The sequence below is a fragment of the Cyanistes caeruleus genome, chromosome 1, assembly GCF_971803275.1.
Source record: "Cyanistes caeruleus chromosome 1, bCyaCae1.hap1.1, whole genome shotgun sequence".
In the NCBI taxonomy this organism is placed as follows: Eukaryota; Metazoa; Chordata; class Aves; order Passeriformes; family Paridae; genus Cyanistes; species Cyanistes caeruleus.
The window spans coordinates 50014414-50035980 of NC_141701.1; the positions used below are offsets into that span (position 1 = coordinate 50014414).

At 40.8% G+C, this 21567-nt stretch overlaps 1 protein-coding gene across 35 annotated transcripts in view; it reads right to left on the reverse strand.

The window, feature by feature from the left end:
- Positions 1-21567, reverse strand: part of EPB41L3 (erythrocyte membrane protein band 4.1 like 3) — a 143699-nt gene that overhangs the window by 63106 nt on the left and 59026 nt on the right. For 32 of the 35 annotated variants that reach the window (XM_086891843.1, XM_086891818.1, XM_086891938.1 and 29 more), the window contains exon 2: positions 3033-3259. In XM_086891843.1, the coding sequence (XP_086747969.1) occupies positions 3033-3248 (216 nt within the window). In that variant the 5' untranslated portion in view covers positions 3249-3259. The remainder of the gene's footprint in view (positions 1-3032; positions 3260-21567) is intronic. The other 3 variants (XM_086891943.1, XM_086891749.1, XM_086891738.1) reach the window with 1 other exon arrangement.

A 21567-nucleotide genomic window follows, 5' to 3' on the forward strand; every position in this document is an offset into this window, starting at 1 on the left:
GAGCATTTAACACTCACAGCAGCTGTGATGAAGAGGCAGAGTCCCCCTGGGCTCACAGCAAGGCTTGAGGCCAGCTTGCCTTCTACCACATCTGCAGCCAGCTGGCAAGTGGTCCAGCCTTGTGCAATGAGAAATAAACAACACTGAAGATGCCTCCTGCTTGGGCCTCTGCATAGGGCTGCACTGCTGCTGGTGGGCAGAAGGGAGAAGGGCTGCAATGATTTCTGTATGTTTGGTCAAAAGAAATCTGCCAGGAAAGGTGCATGTGCACATATGTCAGTAAAAAAAAGTAATTCCAGTGATGGGGAAAAAAATGCACTGCCTTACCCAGTGGCTCATTACATTTCTCAAGTGAAAGTTAGCACTGTGCTCAAAAAAAACAAACAAGAAGCAACCGAAATATCCCAGCATGGAACTAATCTCTTCCAAGAAAACAGAAAAGCTCCTTGAGAAAAAAATCCACACCAAGGACACCCATCATCCATTTAAACCTTAGAACCATACCACCCTGCACGCAATTTATGTGAATCCCAATGGACTAGTCATTATTTTCCTTCATAAAGACACAGTATATCAAGACTACTGCAGAGTTTTGCTTATTTATAAATATTAAAAATATTGTTGAGGTTATTTTGTTATTAAGATTCCTATTTACATTATGATCAGAGTAATGCGTCTAGGTAAAAAAGGTTTTCCTCTCATTTGTCTGGAGAACAAAACATGCCAAGAACTATTAGAGAAGATTCCCCCAAACTATCCTGACATGTTCAGGCATTGAGCTACTTTCAGACTGTGTTAAGTCTCTTCTTCCTAAAGAAATCTGACATACTGGAATCTAGAAAAAAAAAAAAAAAATGGCCAGTGAAAGACCTATGCACACAGAGAATTATTTTGTACTTTGAAAGCATAGCTTTATTTTCTCCTAAATTCTTCTCCCAGGTATTTATTTCTGCATTGTTTCTTTTGTGGTTTTTCTGTTTTTAAAATATTTTTTAAGTGCTGAGGACTAAATTCTAATGCAGCAGAAGTTGTTCCAGGGTTTGCATTTTTTTGAGCATAATCTCTCTCATGTATGACACAGGATGTTCAAGCCCTTCTAAAGCTGGACCTCCTCTCAAAGGATGCCTCTGGAGTCATGGGATTCAGCAGTTATGATCTTGGATGCTTTGCAGTTTCTCACTGGGGAATGATGTGATAGTGCCACACTTGTAAAACACATTAATCCCGTTTACTTATGGTAGTTGCTCAAAAACTTTGGTGCAGAACCTTGATGCCTTCTCTTTTTTGAAGAGACAGGAAGGCAGGCAGAAAGTGAGGTTGCATCACTACATCTGATAGGAAGGGCTCATTTCTCTAATACCTGTTAATCTCAATATGAAAAGGTTATTCATCTACAATAAAATGTCAGGGGGTTTCATGTGCATAGGATGACAAAGAAAAGTGACTGTCACAGATTGGTAACTTAAATCTTCCTTCCCATGGTTCTCTCATACAAGCAAGAGGAAAAAACAACTCCCTCACTGCAGTGATGAACAGCAAGACAGGGAGCAAGATCCTTCAGGTTCTGGCTTTTTAATGACACTATTGCAAACAGCTTTGTCTCTTAGTGCTGCATTTAAGTGCTCCTTTCCTGACATACAGCCACTTAAGCCACTATGAAATACACGGGGCCTATCAGTGCAGTTGGACTTGGCAGTCTGATTACACCATTGGATTCAGTCTGGTAATCCCAGCAGGAAGGTGTCACATACCCCTTTCACTAACCGAGCTCTTCTATCTTGCTTTCTACAGAAGCAATCTCACTGGTGATTTTTGGGAAAAAAGGCACCTCACACCTCTAAACACACATAGAAAGGCTTGGTGTCTAAATTAATTGGTTCGGGGGTTTTTTTGTGTGTCTGTGGTTATTTTGGGGTTGGGCCTATATTGTAGTTTGGGGTTTGGTGTAGTTGTTGTTGCTGTTGTTTATTTGTTTTACATTTTTAACATGAAAAGAAACTTGAGGTGGAAAGATTACTGAAGATGTCTGGAAAAACATCTATATAAATAATAATACTTACTCCTAAGACTCATAGAATTACACTTTTAATCAACGACCAGTTTATTCAACACCTATCACTTTTGGACAAGCAGCTTTTCTTCTTTTCCCCAAACTAATTACAGGAAACTTCTGATCTATTTGAGAGATCAAAATTGCTTTGCCAGCACCGTCTACCCCAACCAAGTAAAAGAACAGGAGCACACTTCAAACAGCCAAAATTTTTAAAAGGATGGAGAAGAGGAGGAGCTACGACTGGCTTATTCCACTCTCCAAAGGTGTATTACTTACAAAGGTAAATGTGATCATATGAGGGTCATAACCTTATAGAGCTAAGGGAAGCGATTTGCAGGTACCTCATTAATTGTGTGTCACTTACCCATGAAGAAAAATGCCTGTTAATCCTATTGACTGGAAATTATTAACGGAAAGAAGAAAGCAGCTTCCGCAAATTTAATAAGTGCAACAATGAGCTAAATGGAAAAGCGCGCAATAGCTCTTCTGAAACCTATTACATGAATAGCTTGAGTAATTATAACAGAGTCATTTCAGACCCAGGAGAAACTTAAGGCATCACAGATTCTTCATGGCTCACACAGCAGACAAGCAAGCATGAAATCAGTGTTCAGCAGGTGTCAAAAGGAATGAACTCTGAAAACATTTTCAGCTTGATAAAAACTGACACTGTTTACTATCTAATGCAAATGCAAGGTTGAAGATGTTTCCCTCTTAGTTAATGAGACTGCCCTCCTATTTAAGCACTAGGGGCAGAAATAGCTGCCGTGAACTTAAAAACATTCTGCACGAGAACTATTTTTCTTTAAACACGAAAGACCAGCCAGCCCAGATCTACAGCATCCCATCAAACGCCCTGCCGTGCGTATCTGGATATATATTTGCACTCCTAACGTGCCAGGCTGGTTATTTCCCAGGAGCAGTAGGTGGGCACACAGCCAGCTGAGTGCAGAGAGCGTGTCTGCACGGGCTGCCTTACCTGCTCTTTTCTCACTGGCGTGCTGTGCGCTGCCACAGCCGAGAACTGCTCGAGCGCGGTTTGGTGCTCTTCGCTCGGCGGCGGCTGCTGCTGCGGCTGCTGCGGCTGCTGCTGCTCCTGCGGCTGGGTCTCTGCTGCCCCTTCCTGCGCAGGGCTCTCCTCTTGATCCTGCTCTTTATCCTTGGACTCGGAGTCTGATCCCGATTCTGTAGTCATGGTTGGTTATTCTGCAAGACACGGTGAGCAGACCTGCTGAGTACAATCTCATAGCTGTGAATTTGTAAGTCAGGAATACAAAACGAAGAAAGATCAGAAAGTTTTAGTCTTAATATCCTCAGCCTTTAAAACTTAAGTGTCTATCACACTGGCCCAACCAGGATCGCTAGGAAAGCTTCCCTGGTGCAAAAGACCAGGTCTAAATGCATCCATACACTAGGGAAAAAACATGTTGCCAAAAAATCTCCTTCTACAGAGTAATACACAGGCATTATAGTACTTACATGCAAGTTAAATACAGAATACGTACGTCATAATTCATAAAGCAAGAATAACATATTGGGCCTTAAATCTAACAAAACTCAGTGGAGTTTGGGTTTCTAAACCATGAGGAAACTTGAAACACTGAATCTTTTGTCCTTTACATTGAAGTCAACAGGACTTGAGCCCATCAACATCTGCACTCCCTTTTGGAAATGTACTCAAGAACTTTTGATGCTTCTAAGCAATACATTAATAGTTGAAATAGGTGACCTTAGAGGTCTTTTCCAATCTAAATGATTTTATGATTCTATACATACTAGAAAGATCTGAAATGGGTCCACCAAAAACAGTAAAACATTAATTTGCCCTTAAACCCAGTTCTGTCTTTCCCACTTGAATTCATCTACATTTCTGTAATTTCTAAGTGCTAAAGCATCTAAAAGGAAACATAAAGACTTCCATTAAGTCATTCTAAGTGTTAGATTTAAAATGAAGGGAATACAACTTTCATTGAATGGGAAAAATCTGTGTTTGTACTTCATCCAATACTAAATCAAAATAAAAATATTAGCAATATTCATTCAAAATTTTAACCACTTCCATTAAATAGTTTGGTTGCAAATATGTGGTTTACACTCAATTCTCAAACTAAATACTTGCAAACCCCAACTTTAAAAAAAAAAAGTGATTTTTTTTTTATCAAAGCAAGGATTTGAAAAAGCAGACTCTACATCAGTTCAGCAAAGGGAGTGTGCTTTTATGTTTGTTACTCATATGTTCTCAGACCTCACAAACTTATTCCTGAATAGTTTGCTACTAAGCAACTTGAAGGCAAACCAGTCTGCTGCAATCTATTTCTGTTAGTCATCAGGACATGATTTCTTTAACCTGGTAACCATGGCTACTGTGTAATTATAGGTGATTCCACAAAACATACATCTGTTAATTCACCTGCTAGGAAGTCACGATGAACTCCTAGCATACACTACAATGCTTACTAGCAGTAGCAAATTTATTACAGAACGTAAGAAAAGTACAAACCTTTCTCTTTTTTCTTCACTTAAATGTTTGATAAGCTAAATTGCTTGCAGAAAATGTTTTAAACGAGGCCAATTACTATTTTCAAACTCACTTGTGTATTCTGCACTTTCAAGGTTAAGCTCTCCGGAGCGAAGCACGTCACAGCATTCAGCCTGTGCTCAGCTCCTGCACTGTGTGTGAGGAGGGGGGTGCGTGTTCCCACCCCCTGCCAGCCAAAACAGTAGGAGAGAGAGGAATTAGAAAGAATATATGGCAGATTCAGGCCTCAGGACACATTTTCAAGGTACTAACATGTGACACACTTGTTTAGAAACACATCGTAAATTTCTACACTCAAACTGGCATAACTGTAGGAAAAAAATACTTTCTGAAATCTGTTATTTAACAAATTGTCTTTAGCATCTATGAAAAGCAATAATTAACTTGGCTCTTAAAATGATAAAGGCATTAGTTTAATCAAACTTCAGCTGTCCATATCTGAGATGGTCACTTTAAATGCAGAGCAGAAAAACAGACGTTTCAGAGAGGGATTCATCTGACCTATTTTAAATTCCTGCTTTAAGCTGAGATAAATCACATACTAGAGCAACTTCAACGTGAAGGAAGCCTAAACAAGTTCCTCCAATGTAGATCATGCAAACCCATCCTCCATGTTCAATTCTCCTAAGCCATTCTTTTTTGTATGCTTTAAGCATTAAATTGAACAACAATGTTAATCTCTCAGAGTTTTGCTTTACCCATCTGTCAAATTCACATAGAATAAACTGTTCTTCATCTGACACTCATTATATTTGCCTTGCTTTAAAAGCACCCAGGTCTCCATGAATGTCTCAAGTTTTCCCCCACCCACCCTCACCCTGCTTTGCAGAAGTGTTTGAGGACATGAAATGCAAATTAATCAAGTAATTATTTCAATAAACTCAAACTACATGTTCTGTCTTCTTTTCCAGAAAATAGGAATACGTTACCAAAACCTAACTTACAGCTACAAAAGTAATTTCTCAAATACAAAAGCGCACCTATGACCAATACAAAGAGTGAATGCATACAGCAAGTTGTAATACTTTTTCCCCCCATCTTGATATTACTTAGAGAAGTGTAAATAAAAAGTAACTATCATACTTTCTGTTTAGAAAGAGGTATTATTCTCTATAGGATCAGGTTTCCATCCAATACTTATCAAAAGTCTGTCTTCCTTCAGCTTCAGAGTCATCACTATGCCTCTGAAAGCTCATTTTTGCACCCTGTGTAGCTTCTTTCCTAATGAACATTTGTATCCTGGCTGTTTGCAAGCACAGAAACAGACATTTAAATTAGCCCCATAAACCACAGCTTCATGTAGCAAGAGATGTAAACAAGTTTTACTTTCCCTGCCAGTTACAATTTTGAATCTCAGGGAACAACAAATGTGGTTGTCACATCCTTCTGGGACATTCCTGCATGAACCATAGCCTTACAGCACTGAGCTCTCTCTAGGAGTAACTGGTTTTCTCTCCAGTTCCCTGAGCTCTTGCTGGCTTTAAGAGTGCTTTATTAGAAAATTTTGTGTGCTTTATCAAATCTTTCAGTGTAAGAGATTCCCTGGATACAATATTACTATTGTTAGTCAGACAGCAGATGGATTTAATTAACCCAAGGTTGCCATTTCCAAATGTCTTTATTTCCCCACGCATGCAACACGTTTAACAACAAATACTGAGAACAAAATACTGTTCTTCTCACACCATTCTCTTACAGGTGTAAATAGAAGCAAAGCAAACACACTGCAAATCCCATTTCTTACAAACTCCTCAGATGACAGTATTGTTAAGATTTATCTCCTTCCATCTAGCATGGGTTGAACATACCTAAATTACAAGGCAGAAAACAACATTCCCCTCTCAGTGCAAACCAGTAAGTTGTTTTGCCTTCCTCAGCAAACAGCTGCTTATCCGCATGAACTCTGACAGCGTTTCATTTGTTATAAGTAGCACAACAATCCTCCTAGGAAGAGGTAATTTCACTTATTGAAAGAAATAACAGTAATCTTGAGAAATTTACCAACATAAATATTACCCTACCTTTTCTTTGCACGCAGCAAACCTGACAGAATAGCTGGTAGAGCCTAAACATTTATCAAGCACGCAGCTGGCTGAGAATTTCTTATTCTTATTTGATTAGTTTATTTACTATAACTGGCTATGTATCAAAACCATTACTTCTAATGAGAATTTCAGCACAGGAAGAAAGAAAACACTTAAGTTCCTTCAACTTTTTCTGTTGCCAGCACAGCCTCTGTATCAAATTCCCCTTTCCAGCAAACAGAAAACAAAGCAGAGAAGAGAAACTGGGAGCACTACCTTATACAAATGAGGTAATACTATGCAAGCCAGATGTGCTCTTGGATAGCTACACTTTGGCTTAATAACCCAGTATTCAAAGATTCCAAAAGATTAGCCGAGTCCAAACTTAACACAGGTGCTGCTATTCCTGGATAGTAATAGCATAGATTCTGAGGCAAAAGTACATTTATTTGGTGGCAGAATGAAAATCAGAATGAAAATTAAGTCTCTTGATTAAAGAGAGGGGTGGGGGTGGGGGAGAGGAAAAGCCCTTAAGTAGCTTATTTTAACCTACTACTAAAAATGTAAGTTAAAAACATATGTACTTTCAGCAGTGTAAAATAAAAATGTCAGTGAAATATTAAAAGGTCAGTGTTTTAGTGCTGCTGACAACAGGTGAGTACAGATATTAATATACTATCAAAGTATTAAAACACAACTTCAAAAATCAACATGGCTTTCTATAGTAATTTTATACATAATGCGGACCAAATCACAGACAATAAATCTTTTCCTACCCTCACACTACTCTAAAACATTACATAAGGATTACAAAACCTGCAAACCACTTATGCAAAACCTCTACATCCTAAAACCTGACACAACAACTAGACCTTCTTTCCTTCAGCTATGAATCTTGGGAGATTTCTGTTCCCACTACCAATTACTGGCTGTAGACTTAGAGAACTTAACTTTTCTTCACAAGGGAACCTAAACCATGCTGTCCTCTGGGTCACCTGGTCCCCTGCAGCAAGTGACAACCCCAAAATACTGCATAAATTTATACATTCAAAACCTTGACACTCTACCTCTCGTTTTCAGAGCACAGACCTTCTGGGCTGCATCCACAGAGCAACAAAATTCACAGCTAATTGACAGCAGAGCCCACAGTTTAATTAACGCTGCAGTCATTAATAAACCTTTATTTATATATAAATACACGCTCGTGAAAATATCTGCTATATTAAGCAAACAGAAGTCACATTAGACAAGAAATTGCAAATTAATTCCGAATAAATTGTGATGTAATGAGAAAACAAAATTGAACCAAGTATAATTAAATGAACTATACATAGCCACTAACTATTTCCTGTAATGTGCGGATTAATGATTTACATTTAAATGCTTCTTTGATCTAATTAATTCTCTTTGTAGAAAGTTCTCCTTTAATTACAGTAATTCTTGAAGATTGTTATAAATCCTTGCAAAAGGTCCAAATTTGGAAATTATGTAACAAAATAATGATTCCATACTTCAAAAATAATGTTCTGCATAATGAGAGACATATTTATCCAATAACGATGAGATGCTGATGAGAAGAGCATATGGAGAACAATATTGCTGCAATGAGCAGTGACAGAAATGCCAATATATGTTTCAAGAAAAGAATACACACCAGAATGCCGACTTCTAAGCTTGAAATATAAACTGTTTCCATCAAACTGCCTGAACCTCAGCTCACTTATTCCAGCTGGGTTCATTTTTAGGAAAATGATCATTCTCTGTTGATCCTCTTTGATGTGGATGAGTTTCAGCCTCACAAGCAGGAGGCACCCATGCCACAAACAGCTGGCACAGGGTCCCCAAGAGTTAAAACCAGCTCTTTCTTGACCCATCACCATTGCCAGCAAAAACTGGAAGCCTCGCCGAGGAGGCAATTCTCTGGCCTTACAGCTACTTCAGCAGACACCAACAAGCCAAAGCGACTGCAGAGATGAGCCCTGAATGGACACAGGTAGGAACAACCTCAAAACGGGCCACTGGATGCCCCCTCCCAACTGCATGCTCCTGTCACCTTTCTCATGCTGGCACCAGTGTGACTTTGGGGGCCTGGTGGCTCTGCTGGGAGGGCTGGATCTCCCCAGGATGGGGAGGGGGAAGCAAGAGCCCTCCTTTGGGCACTGATGGGTACCCCTATCTGACCTGGCTGTGAGGCTCCAGCCCAGCAACCCTTATGTTTCAATGCATAAACGCACCAGCTGTGCTGAGAGTTCATTATTGCGTCTTAAATGTACACATATAAGTACAAACCCGTTAGAGTCAGTGCATTAAAAAACCAACCAAACAAAAATAAAGTCAAAAATGAAATAACAAAAGAGACAAGAGGAAAACCAATGGAGAAAGGTGCTAGGCATCTGGATGAGCTGCCATCGTGCCAGCAGAGAGTGCTCCAGGCTAAATGACTTAACAGATGTGGTGGCAGAGGACATGGGCCCAAGCATAGATGCAAGAGGGAGACTGCAGGGAGGTGTTAATTAGCAATAATAAAAAAAGCTGGGTGGAGGTGTTGCAAGATACAACATGATCTAAAATATTTGTTTGGCTTTCTAGAAAGGTGCATGCTACAGATTTCTTAAAAGTTTCTTGATGAAGATGAAAGGAAAACCAGAGGCGACATCTAAGAAAGGAGTAATGTAATCTGGAGGAGATGGAGAAGGCACCTTAAAACCACCAGACACACCTTTCAAAGGGGACAAAAGGGGAACTGCAGACAAGAGTTATCTGTCAGGACCCAAAACTCCCTCATCCCAGGCACACATGCACCCCTTGATAACACCACCACAAAATGAAAATGAGTGTTTCTGGAGAAACTTCACCTAGCATGCCTGGGGACAGAAACTGTCAGAAGCTTTGAAAGGATCTGGGAAGGGGAGGGATATATCAAAAAGGGATTGTGCACCAAAGCAGAACCAGGAACACATGACTCAGGGATGAACAGGATGAAAAGGAGAAATGAAGACTAGGATGCCAAGTGACTTAGAATTAAGCAAGAGATGTGGCAAACGATAGGAAGAAAGTCTCTATAAATACATTAGAAGGAAAACCAGGCCTGTTACAAAACATGAGAAAGTTTTTTCTTTATTATTGGGAAATAAATATTATTTTTCTTCATTATCTGGGACCAGATAATGGGGGCATATTTCATCTGACACACAGGATATGCAAGTTCAGGTTGGATGGAGTAAGGGAAGAACAGAACAAAGACATCAGTCAGCCAAGTGGTTTCAAGTCAGCAGGAGCAGTGAAAATGTCCCTACAGTGCTGGGGAACCACCATCAATCATCTTTAAACCATTAACCACTGCTATGCAGATGCCAGAGAGGCCAGGTAAGGTCTAAAAGAAATTAAAAGACTAAACACAGCACCCAATCTTACAAAGGAAAGTGGGAGCAGAAAAGGCAGTTAAACCAAAGTTACTGCAGCACACTACTAAAGGATTTCTAATCCTGTAAAAATAATGAGATTAGGAACAAAACACAACAAATGGCCAACATGAATACATCAAAAAGTCATGTCAAACTAGAGTAAAGCCTCTCTCACTCTCTCTGACAGGGCATCTGTCCCAGCTGATAAAAAGGAAGTAGAGTAGTACAGATGACAGAGCCTATCTTTAGAAAGGCTTTTAAAACAGCCTCACATGACTTTTTCATGAGTGAACTACCAAAATAGCTTACGTTATCACAAAGAAAAAAGGAAAGGCGGGGGGCAGAAAGGTGTACAAGTGATTAATAAAACCCAAACCCTAGCCTACTAGCCTTCAAAGTTATCAGCACCATGATGACAACCTGTGAAAACTTACTGATTTCAGGAATCACAGCTATATGAGGATCAGTGGAGAGTGCCTGATCCATGCTCAGTATCACACTGCTGAGGTTGGGATACACCACTGGCATCCTCACCTGACTTAAAGAAGAGCAAAGCAGTCAGAAAGAAAACCACATATGTGCTGAATCTGACTGCATTCCTGTAAGGGTAATGGCAGCAGCAATGGGGACCTCAGAAGTGAAAAGTGATGAGGAAGATGTGGGCTGGGCAGTGGAAATGAAGCAGCATGAGCATCTGATGAATTTCTGTGGGACATAAATGCTGGAGGTGTTCTGCCTTCTGCAGCACCAGAGAGAGGTATACAGCATATTATATTTAAGTTTGAGATTCGTATTTTTCAAAAAAATGTGCATTGAAGAATGTCAAGAAGGGAGCAGGAAGAACAGCAGCAGCTTTAGAAAGTGTGACCAGTGGAAAAACATTTAAGGAGCTAGATGTTTACTCTGGGAAAGGGAAGAGAAAGAGGGGCTGATAAGAGCCTTGCAATACATTCAAGCTTCTTGCAGACAGAAAGGAATCACATATTTGCTAACAGTAGAGCAAGAACTTGACTGGCATCAAGTGGGATTTGGAGCAGACAGCATACCAACTATAATGACAGTCAAGAAGAGGTTATGTATAGCTGTGTGGTGTCATCATGGGACACTTACGTACTGATAAAAAACCAGCAACAAAATTCTTTGTTTGCAACTTTTTAAAGCATAAGATACTGGAGATTTTGTCTATTTTTCTACCCCTTCCACTTGGGTTGACAGCCCTAAATTAACAAAACAAATATATTCGCTTCTGTTTCAGAGCACCTGGAAGCACAAAATGACATTTTTATCTCCTGTTTACCTTTAATTTCTATGAGTCAGTGCAATTATCTGGGTCTGTTTTGTTCTCTGAATGGGGGGCTTCACACAGCAATAAAGCCCAGAACCACTGCCATTTCTGCTGCCCCACTTGCATGCAAGGTTTATGAACAGTCTGACCAGGTTCCCTGAAAACACCAGATCACCTTCTGGAGGTCATAACACCAAGAGCTCCCCAAGGCTACCCTAATTTCTGAACAGGAGGAGAAAAATCAGGCCATTGTAACACGTTTTGGATCATTTCTTCCCATCCTGCTGATCCAAGCAGTTTTTCCCAGGGGCAAACAGGACTTACCAGGGGAAGAAGGGAACTGCATTTTCCCCACTAATTTCTCTGTTCAGGTCTCCAGGCGATGGATGCAGTTGCTGCTGCTGCACCCTTGCCTGCATCCAGAGTGAGGGTTGGCTCTGCCCCCCTCATCCCCCACTGCCAGGATTCATCCAGCAGCTCCAAAAGCAGGATTGATGACAGCCACTGCCCACCACTCACGCCAGTTCCTGCAGATGGCTCCTATCTGGAAGAGCTCACGTACACAAGCTGGCAAGCACTCACCTCTCTGAGAGTGCTGGGTGTAACTAGAGAAATGCACAATTTAAGCCAAACCAGACAGTTGTTTTATTCCTTAAAAAAACCCCAAGTGCCGCCACAAAGAAAGCCCAAAAGGTGAAAGCAGAACTCCTGAGAAACACAAAGTGCTGCTTACAACAGACCTCAGCAAACCGTCTGCTCATGAAAAAGCTTCAATCCACACAAATACTGCATTGCAGGAAGGTAAGGGGGACCAGAAATAATACAAAAATAACTCAGCAAATCTGTATAGTGAGAAACAACAGGGAATTACAGGCAGGAGGCAGATGTGAGGAGGAGGAGAAGAAGGAAATGAAGAAACCCATAATGGAGAATACAGCAACATCCCACAGATGTTGGTCATGAGAGAATTGCACAGAAACACACCCAACTCCAGCCCCCATTTCCACACTTCACTGAAAAAATCCTGGCAGAAAACAAAACCCACAGCAAAACTGCTTGTAGTTTGATTACAACCAATTGATAAATATTTCATTCAGAAACTAAAAAGGCAAGAAACAGCCCTCAATGGCATAGGGTGATTTTCTGCAAACAAGTGACTTTGATTACTTGGGTTACATTTACACGAGGTTTTGACCTTTCTAAATTGCTCTGGAGCCAAATGTTCACATGGGGCTCCCTGTGCACCATTCACTATTTAATGTCACAGAAGCTGAGTGTGCTTCAGGCATCACATCATTAAAGTTCATATTCTCTTATATTGAGCAGAAAATGGAACAATTCAAACTTTAAAAAAAAAAAAAAAAGAAAAAAAAAAAGAGTTGCACGGGGTTGCTGACACATGGCAGGCCTGCTACATTATCACACTACCCTCAGGCCAAAATACTGTAACACCTGTGAACAATATTTTTTGTTTCATACAGTACCTAAATAGACTGTGCTCCAGTGCTCCCAAGCTGGTGACCTGCCTAACCTCAAAGAAACAAGAGTATCAAGCAGACAAGGTACAAATCAGAGCATCAAGCCCATCTCCTCCAAGGGCTTCTGACTCCCTCTGACCAGACATTTTTCATTCCAGCTCAAGTGATGGAAGAGCTTATGAAGTAAAAGAAAATTTGAACAGTAATTTAAAAATGTCACCTCAACTTTTCTGATTTATGTTATTAATTAGAATCCAGCCATGAAACCACTGGTTTTTTTTGCTTTATTTTACTGAAGAGTGCTTGAAAAAGCCACGAAGAACTGTCTGATAAATTAAGCCCTCCCTAGCTTATTACTCGCAACTGCAATGTAGCAGTATCATTTTTTTTGTTTGGGTTTGTTTGGATTTTGTTTCAGCGACTGAATATTTTCCCCCCTTTTTTATGGTTTGGAGGGAATTCACTGTTGCGTTTTTGTAGCCTTTTTTCCAAGTGCGGTTCAGAGATGGAAGAAAGGAAGAAAGACCTTTTGCAGCCAGTTGTCTGATGCCTCTTTCAGCTGGCCACAGACATTTCCAGTGTCCACCACTGCTCTTTCCCAGCAAGACACAAATCAGCACTGTGGCTGCAAGCTCTGCTCCCAGCTCCCAGCCCTGGCAGAGTCACAGGCACTGCTGCCCTCCAGCATGCTCAGCTTCAGCAGGTTTTCCATAAACCTCCCCAGAACCGAGCCTTTTAAAAGCAATTTTTTGAGGGTGTCATGAATCATTTCTTCTTGGAGACAGATGTCTGACCTGGGTCATGCAAGGCAGGATGCCTGAGCAATGGCTTTCCCCATAACAGTGCTTGCTCTCCATCACTAGGAGCTCCAGGTGTTCCTCGATGCTGTATTAAAACAACTGAGAAAACTTCAAAAATTCAGGCAGATGCAAAAGGAAAGAAGAAGTCACAGGCTGTGAAAAAAACGCAGAGGAACCACCCTGAATTCATGCTGGGTCCTAGTTAAATTAAGGCAGCTCTGTGTGATGAGAGACATCATGCTGAGGCCTGGGGACAAATGTGCTCCTGCTTCATCTTCCTCTTTTCCTTTTGTTCCCTCCCATCCTTACACTAATTTTACACCCTGTGTTTCAAATTTTGAAGGTTCTAAATGGGTCTGGTGCATTAAGACTACATGATGGTGAGGCACCACAGTGTTTTTATTATAATAGCTTTTGTTTTTCTGAAATGGATTATTAATTTCATATTTAGATTTTAATCTCCTGGGAATTCATGTCAATTTTGAATATAAAACACATCCTGCAATATCAAGTAAAAGAATTTCCACTATGGAGCACTGCATCAGGAAACCACTAGTTCCCCAAACAAATTAAAATCTTGTGAGCCTAAACAACCAAACCCATGGCATCAGACAGCTAGGTTCTTATACCTAAACTCTTCTGGGACCTCCATGCTCCCCAGAGCTTCAATTACCTGCTACAGATTACAAAAATACTGTTTGACCGGCACCTAGCACCAGCAGCTAGCCTATGTCACATTTACTCCAGGTTACACTGGCACTGCAAAAACATTCTCCCAGCATCCTCTGAAAATGCAGTTCAACGTTTCCCCCTGCCCTGAAACCCAACTGCACATACCAGCAGTCAGCCCTAACCCCTCACCAGCTGTAAAATCATGTGTTGGATGCAAACCAAGATCTGAGGATGCTTTGGGAGCAGGGACCTCTAGGAACAAATTGGTCAGAGCGGAAATGCACGAACAAGTATATTTATGGTGGGCCCAGACATCTGTAGAGTGATCTCACTTAAAATCAGCCAGAAAGAGGGATTCCCTCCCACAGCTAGGCACGCTTTGATTAAATGTTTCAGAACCATTTTAGTTATATGTTTCCAAAGCACGGGAAGATCCTTCACACCTCCCAATGCACACTAGTTAAGTCCTGAGTGCCCTTTGCATGATCAGCTCTGTGAGGAATTAAGAGCAAGCTTTCAGTGTCTTCACTTAGCATCCCAGTAAAGCCAAAATCTTCCACCATCTGTGCAGCTACACCAAACCACAAGGATTTGCAGACCAGCATCCAGTAGAGCCTGACAAAGAAAATAGCTATCTTTAAAGAGGCTCTAACCCTTTTTAACTATTAAACCCTGAAATGCTCCACATACAGTTCTACAGTAATTACATTATACACTCCTGACCCAGTGTTATACTGGATTATGCTGTCTCTGAAGATGGATGTCACCAGATCTGGCAATTCCTCTGCAATGTGTATGACCTTCTTGGAGTTCAGACACATAGAAACGACAGCAGCTCAGAGAGGACAGAAGGGGTTGAGGCAATTGGGACAGACAGGTGGCCTAAAGTGTCCCCACAAGACAGAGGTCAGAAAAAATAAAAAAGAGAGGAAGGAAGGGAAAGTAAGAAAGCAGAAAGTTTCAGTAATGCAGCTTAATCACAAAAAGAAAAAAAAAGGAGCAAGAGGGAATGGACAAGCTCTTGCAGTAGAAAGAGGAAGGAAAGTTCTTTGCAGCTTTTAAATCACTAGGGTTTCAAAAAAGTAAGTCACATAAATCTAGGTTACTCAACAGAGAGTGAGCATTTAAAAGGTAATAAAAAAAATATATTTTGTATCAAGTTGATAATTTGAGAGGAAAAGTGAGGGTAATTACACTAGATGCTGCAATTCCCAAACTCTGGCATATACTTTTCTTTAAGCATACCTATGTTAAATGTTTGATGGTGTTTTTAAGGCTAATTCCACTAATTCCATTACTACAATCTATCTTAATTTATCTTAATTTAAGGGAGAATACTACAAATCTGAGTGAGATTTGAAATCTGAGTGAGACAAAGTGAGAGACTTTGACAGGGGCCCCTATTTAGAGTGCTGAGTTTCAAACTTGTCACCTGTGCTAAAGAGGTAAGTGGCCAAATCAGTGAAACAAGTCCATGAACAGTGGCTTTTGCCATCTTTCCTCCTGATGTTATGCAGAACCCTATGCAAGACTCTCTGGCCAAGTGACAAAAGACTACTGTGCATTGTAACTAATGGTTATCTTATGCCAATCCATTTTCTTCAGTACCCTTCAGGTCACAGCATGCAAAATTCATTTACATTCTACACCATATGCTAGTTAGGGCAGGGGAAAAAACAAAGGTAACTGGGTAACTGCCTCACTCCTTACTGGAAAGATTTGTTCAAGAAGGCACCATCATTTCAAAGTTTAACATATCAAACAACTTTGCTACCTTAATGCACAATTCAACCTTCTCAGGAGCTAATAAACATGTAGGAAATACAGTTACTCCCAAGTGCATCATAAATGGTGACTCAACAACCACAAGCTTCTCCTAGAGCTATGTCTGATCCTGGATTAATAACAGTCACATTTCACCTCTCCTTCCCCTCTTCTGCTCACTCTGCAGTCTGTTTTCTGTGGGGACACAAAACTCCATGCCAATATTCACAGGGCCGTTACATCTGAACTAAAAAATGAATGAGGTAATCCACCCACTCCCTGGATGTCATGAATGTTCCAGGGAAGTGGTACCCTGCAGCTGGGCTCCAACCCGTTCTGCTCTCTGTCACCTTCACTATATGCATGTGTTTCACTACAGCTGGGGCCACAGACGCTTCACCCTCAAGGAATCATTGCTTTAAAGGTTTGAAAAGAAGCAAGAAACCGACTAACTCTTCCCCCAGCTCCAGAATGGCATTAATTATCCCTACAGCAACAGCCACCACATTTTCTTTGAAAGACACAGACATGCAAACACGCCAAAAGCACCACCACAAAACAAGCACATCAGATACATACTGGATCTTAATTAGGGAGCTTGTCTTGCACAGTGGCTTCAGTGCTCCATGGCCCCCTTCCCAGCCGCCCTTGCCTAAACTCTACCTGACATATATTGATGTCGCCTATTACTAAAATCCCACAATGCTGAAGTTTACATGTTCCATTTATTGTAATGGTTCCCTGTTTAGGAAAGTTTTCCCAAATGTCTGACCTAATTCTTCCCACTTGAAATGTACTGAGTTCTCCTCACCCTGCAGACAGTGGATGCATAGCACGGCTCTGCAGCTCGCAGACAGCTGCTGTTTGCCCACTCTATCCCCTGCCTCTTCTGGCAACTCCTATTTTTAGTCCTCTCTCAGGCTCTTTCTTCTTTCTGTTCTCTTTGCCACCAGTTCACCTCTTTCCAGAGCAATAGCATCCAAACCCTACTTTCAGCTGAAGATCAACTGTCCTCACTGATGCTGAGCTTGCAAGGACAGCTACAAAGCTGAAGTTGAAAATTGAAAACAATACTTCATATTTCCAGCTAGCAAGGAGTTCAACATTCTCACCATATTATGACAATTATCAACTTAGTTTTAACCTTTGATGCATTCATAAACCCACACTGTTTTCTCCACACTCCTGCCTAAGGATCTCCCTAGTGGATAAAAACCACCTTAGCTACATTTTATTCAACAAAAAGTGAGGAAAAAGCTTCACTTGCTAGCTAGATATTACTTTTCTTTTTTTAAATTTTATATTTAAAAGTCCCTTCTCTTTTGTTGGGTATCGTTCAAAAAAATAAAGCATTTATTACCATACAAGATCTAGTTTCAGTGACAAGAATGCACATGATTTATGTTAGAACAACTGCAGCTCCCTGTATCCAAAGTACATTCATGCCATGATACTCTTGTATTTATTAAAATATTAGGGAGTAGCAATTGGAAACATTTCCAATTTCACCTACAGCTTCCACTTACTGCTGATGTGCACTCCAGTTCCTTGACAAGTCTTGGGGGCATCAGAAATTGGGCCAGGCTGAACCCCAGCATGTTTGCTGTAATGGTTTCACAGGGGCTGAGAACACCTCCCAAACAAGGCAGGAAATCAGCGTTCCTGTCCACTTTCAAGAGCCACAGGGCTATTAAGGCGACCTGAGTGGCATTGCTGCCAGTGTCGTAACTTATTAATAAACAGAGAGCAAGCTCACATCTGCTAGGAAAGGAAAGTCTAGTCTACCTCATTTTATGGTCTCTAGCTGAGTCAAGCACATTAAAATATGTATTACCTCTGTCTACCTGTCACTTCGTGTAACATGCTTAGGTGAACCCATGGCTGCAAGCCAGAGCCCAAACTGTTCCAATGCAAGCAGTGCTTTTGGGGAAAAGTTATTTGCAACAGAAGTGTCAGGTTCCTCTCAGTATGCTGGAAAATGTTTGCCTCAACCCTTACTGAACCAAAAGTTAAATGGTGAGGAAAGACTGCAATTTCAGGTTAATCTGGGAATTGTAATATGCTCACGAAATGAACTACATGCTCTGCCTCACCAATGAAAAAACAGAAAAATCAGGAGAGAGATCAAGACTGATTCCTTTAAAATGCATTTTAAGAACAGTTTTGATACTGGTTTCTCGAGAGAGGGAGCACAACCCCAGCCTACATTATGCCACCAAGGAGACCTTCTCCTCCTACCTTTGATACAAGACAGCAAATGTGCCTTTGGGACATGAAGCCAAGAAAGGGCTGACAGGCCCTATAGGATACTGCCTCATTCCAACCAAGTGGTAGACAATGGCTGGCATTCAGACAGCTGAAAACTTGCAGAGAAGCTAGTCCAAGCTGATGTAAGTAGATGCAAGTGTGGGCATGGATATTTAGGAGCTCTTAAGAAGAAAAGCAGCTTGCAATATTTCAGGGTGGGGTTCTGAGACTTTCTTTTTTATCTAATCCATTAGCAGTAAATAAAACCAGGAACATGACAGGGTCATGTGTGCCCAGAACTGCATCTAAGCCTCAGAATTACAGCTGCAATTAATGGGTTTTCCAAGGTGGGGGGGAGGGGTAGGGGAAGGGAGAGGAGGGGGAAGAATCAACTGGAGAAGAAAAAAGTAAAGCAAAACTAAAACTAGCCAGAAAACCACAGCAGCAGGCAGACTGAGCAAGTTAGAGATTTCTTCTCTTGTTCACATGTAAGCACACCATCAAGGGCACAACTCCTAAAACACACACATTCAAGGTCTTTCCCTGTTTCACCCCTTTTATAATCTTTTACAGTCTTGTAAAAGTGTGCTGCCTTCAAAAAGAAAAGGATTCTTTTTATTTCTTATTATTTCATCTGCAGTTCAGCACATCACTTGACATAACCTCTAGTGACACAGGTTCAAGTATGCAGCTTCACCATCCCTAAAGTGAGATGCATTTTATTAGGGTTTTTCCCTTTTTCCCCTTCCTCTGATCACACTTCAGATGACAGGAAACGCCTGCTGTGAATTCTTGTCCAGCATTTTAAATAGCACATGAAGTGCTTTCTGTCCAATGCCAGACAACTTCCCATGGGCTGTGAGCTCTCCAAGAACAAGAGGTGTAAATACCTTTGTTCCTCCTCAGTGAGTGGGAAGCAGCTGGGCCAGAGAAGGAGCCCACAACCCCTATGTGCCACTGCACCCACCCAGCACCTACTCAAGCCAGCAAGGACAGAAGATACCATCAGCCCCTTTCACTCAACCACCCAGCTCCAGCTGTAACCAAAACTGGCAAGCACCCAAAAGTTTCCAATCTTTGTTATGAAGATTGTTTTGTTATTTTTCAAGCCCTTGACTGTACCACCCTATAGATCACAGCCATACGTTCATTATGGTTGCTCACATGCAAGTTAAGTGCAGACAGGTTGAATTTTTTTTGCAACAACCTTGGTGTTGTAACACACAGAAGTCTCATGGAAGATGGTTTTGCAGCTTATCAAACTAAATACATTTTTGTGCACTGCAAGTTTTAATTGTCAAGGAAGATCACGAACAGCTATAAATCTATGAAATGTATTATAAATAACGCATATGCTCAAATTAGTTCAATTTTAAAGGAGAAGAAGATTCTCTGAGTTTATTCCTCTAATACTGTGGCCATAGCAGTCTATAAGGCACAGCAGGTCTACTACTACAGCTGAATAGAAGGCAATTTTAAAACTGACATACAAAAAGGACAAATCCAAACTTCTCTAAGAGTAGAAACACCAACAAGCCATGATTGCACATCTGTTTCAAACACTCTTCATAACAAAAGGGCTGGCTTTTTGGTTTGGGTTTTGTGGGCTGGTTGGGTTTTTTGGGATGCCTTTGGAAGTTTGCTTCTTGAGTTGGTGGCGGGGGGGGGGATTGATATTTTTTTGTGTGTTTTTGTTTTTTTCAAGAGATGGCTTATGTTATCATTCTCTGTCCTCTCAGAGGATGACATCTGGTTCCTGCAGAAAGCGGGTTTTTTGTTAGAAAACAGACTTGATAAGTCATGTATGCACCTCGCAAGTTTAAGTCTGGCACACATCCCTTTAAACTCCTCTTCATTCAAACAAAATTTATATAGTGAAAAACCTGTGCCACAGAAGAAAAAAAAATGCTATTTAGCTATTTTCAGAACAGACTGAATGTACTTGAATGAATAAACCTAAACTGAGTACCTAGGAAAATGACAGAACAGGAAGACAGATGTGTTGGCCGTAACCATCCTTGCCCTTTGCACTGTTTCTAACCTCAACAGTGGTGTCCAACCTGTACAACAGGATTTATGGGTACCCTGAGCAGAAGTATTTCCCCAATATATCGCTTTCAGAAGCAAAATAATTTGGAGTTTCCTTCAAACTGCACATCTGCAACACAAGGTACAAGGTGCTTACAACCCCTACACTCAGTGCCATGGGTTTTCTAACTTGTTTTAGTTCACAGGTCTTTGCAGGCACAGGCAGTGTGCTGTTTGGGACAAGAGCAAAGCCAGTGCAAGGAATGTGGATGTCAGGGCCTCTGCCCAAGCATTTCACTGTATGGTTCCCCTTCTCTCGGGCCAATTCCACTCTCCTAATGAGGATATGAGTACATGCTTCTCTCCCAGTTTATATTTATCCTTGGCCCAGGTGCTGTTTTCCAACTGTGAACACAAGCTCCCCTGTGCTGAGGACTCAGGAAAAAAAAGTTTTCCCCCCTCCACATGTGCGAGATGGTAAAATGAATTCACACAAACTGGCGTCACGTGCCAAGGCACAAAGGTCTGGGTTTTTTTCAAATCCAGCATATGTTTGTCCCTACACTTATGTTCTATATGTTCTTTGCCTCACTGAAGCCTATAGCAAACAGCTGTCATTAACATTCACCCCTTCTGCTAACACTTTCCTTAATCCCTAACTGACTTCCCTGACTATAATTAAACTTTCCAGCTGCCACACTAAGAGATGGCACCAATATCCATCATTTATTTCTAAGTAGTCCTTAAAAAGCTCTTTTTCCAATTTCCAAGACCATGGACTAGAAACAAAGCCTCTTACCCTTACAGGTTTTTGGTTTAAAACCTTCTATTCGCTTAAAAACTGTCTCATCTTTTACCAGGGAAATTAAAAGGCCAAGTAGTATTATCTTAACAGTTAAACTAATGCATTTTTATAGTGCCAATAGCTGGAATGCAAAGAGCTTGAAAAATGATACATACATACATGCGTTTACACATTTTGTATGGAAAATATACTAGAAATAACTGTATAACCAACATCATTTACAAAGCTGTTTGATTCAAGCCCAAAGTTTAAAGAGGAGGCTGAATTAAAATAATGAAAGCCTACTATCTTATTTTAGATTGCAACAGTAAATTGAGGTTATCACTTCAATCTGGAAAATGTGTTTTTCACATTCATGTAAGAGATTACTTGAACAGCAGAGCTGGTTGACAACATTTCCGTCTGGTACTATTCTTGCAGTGCTCAAGAGGACTTGATACTTTATAAGAAAATTACTGGCTTCACAAT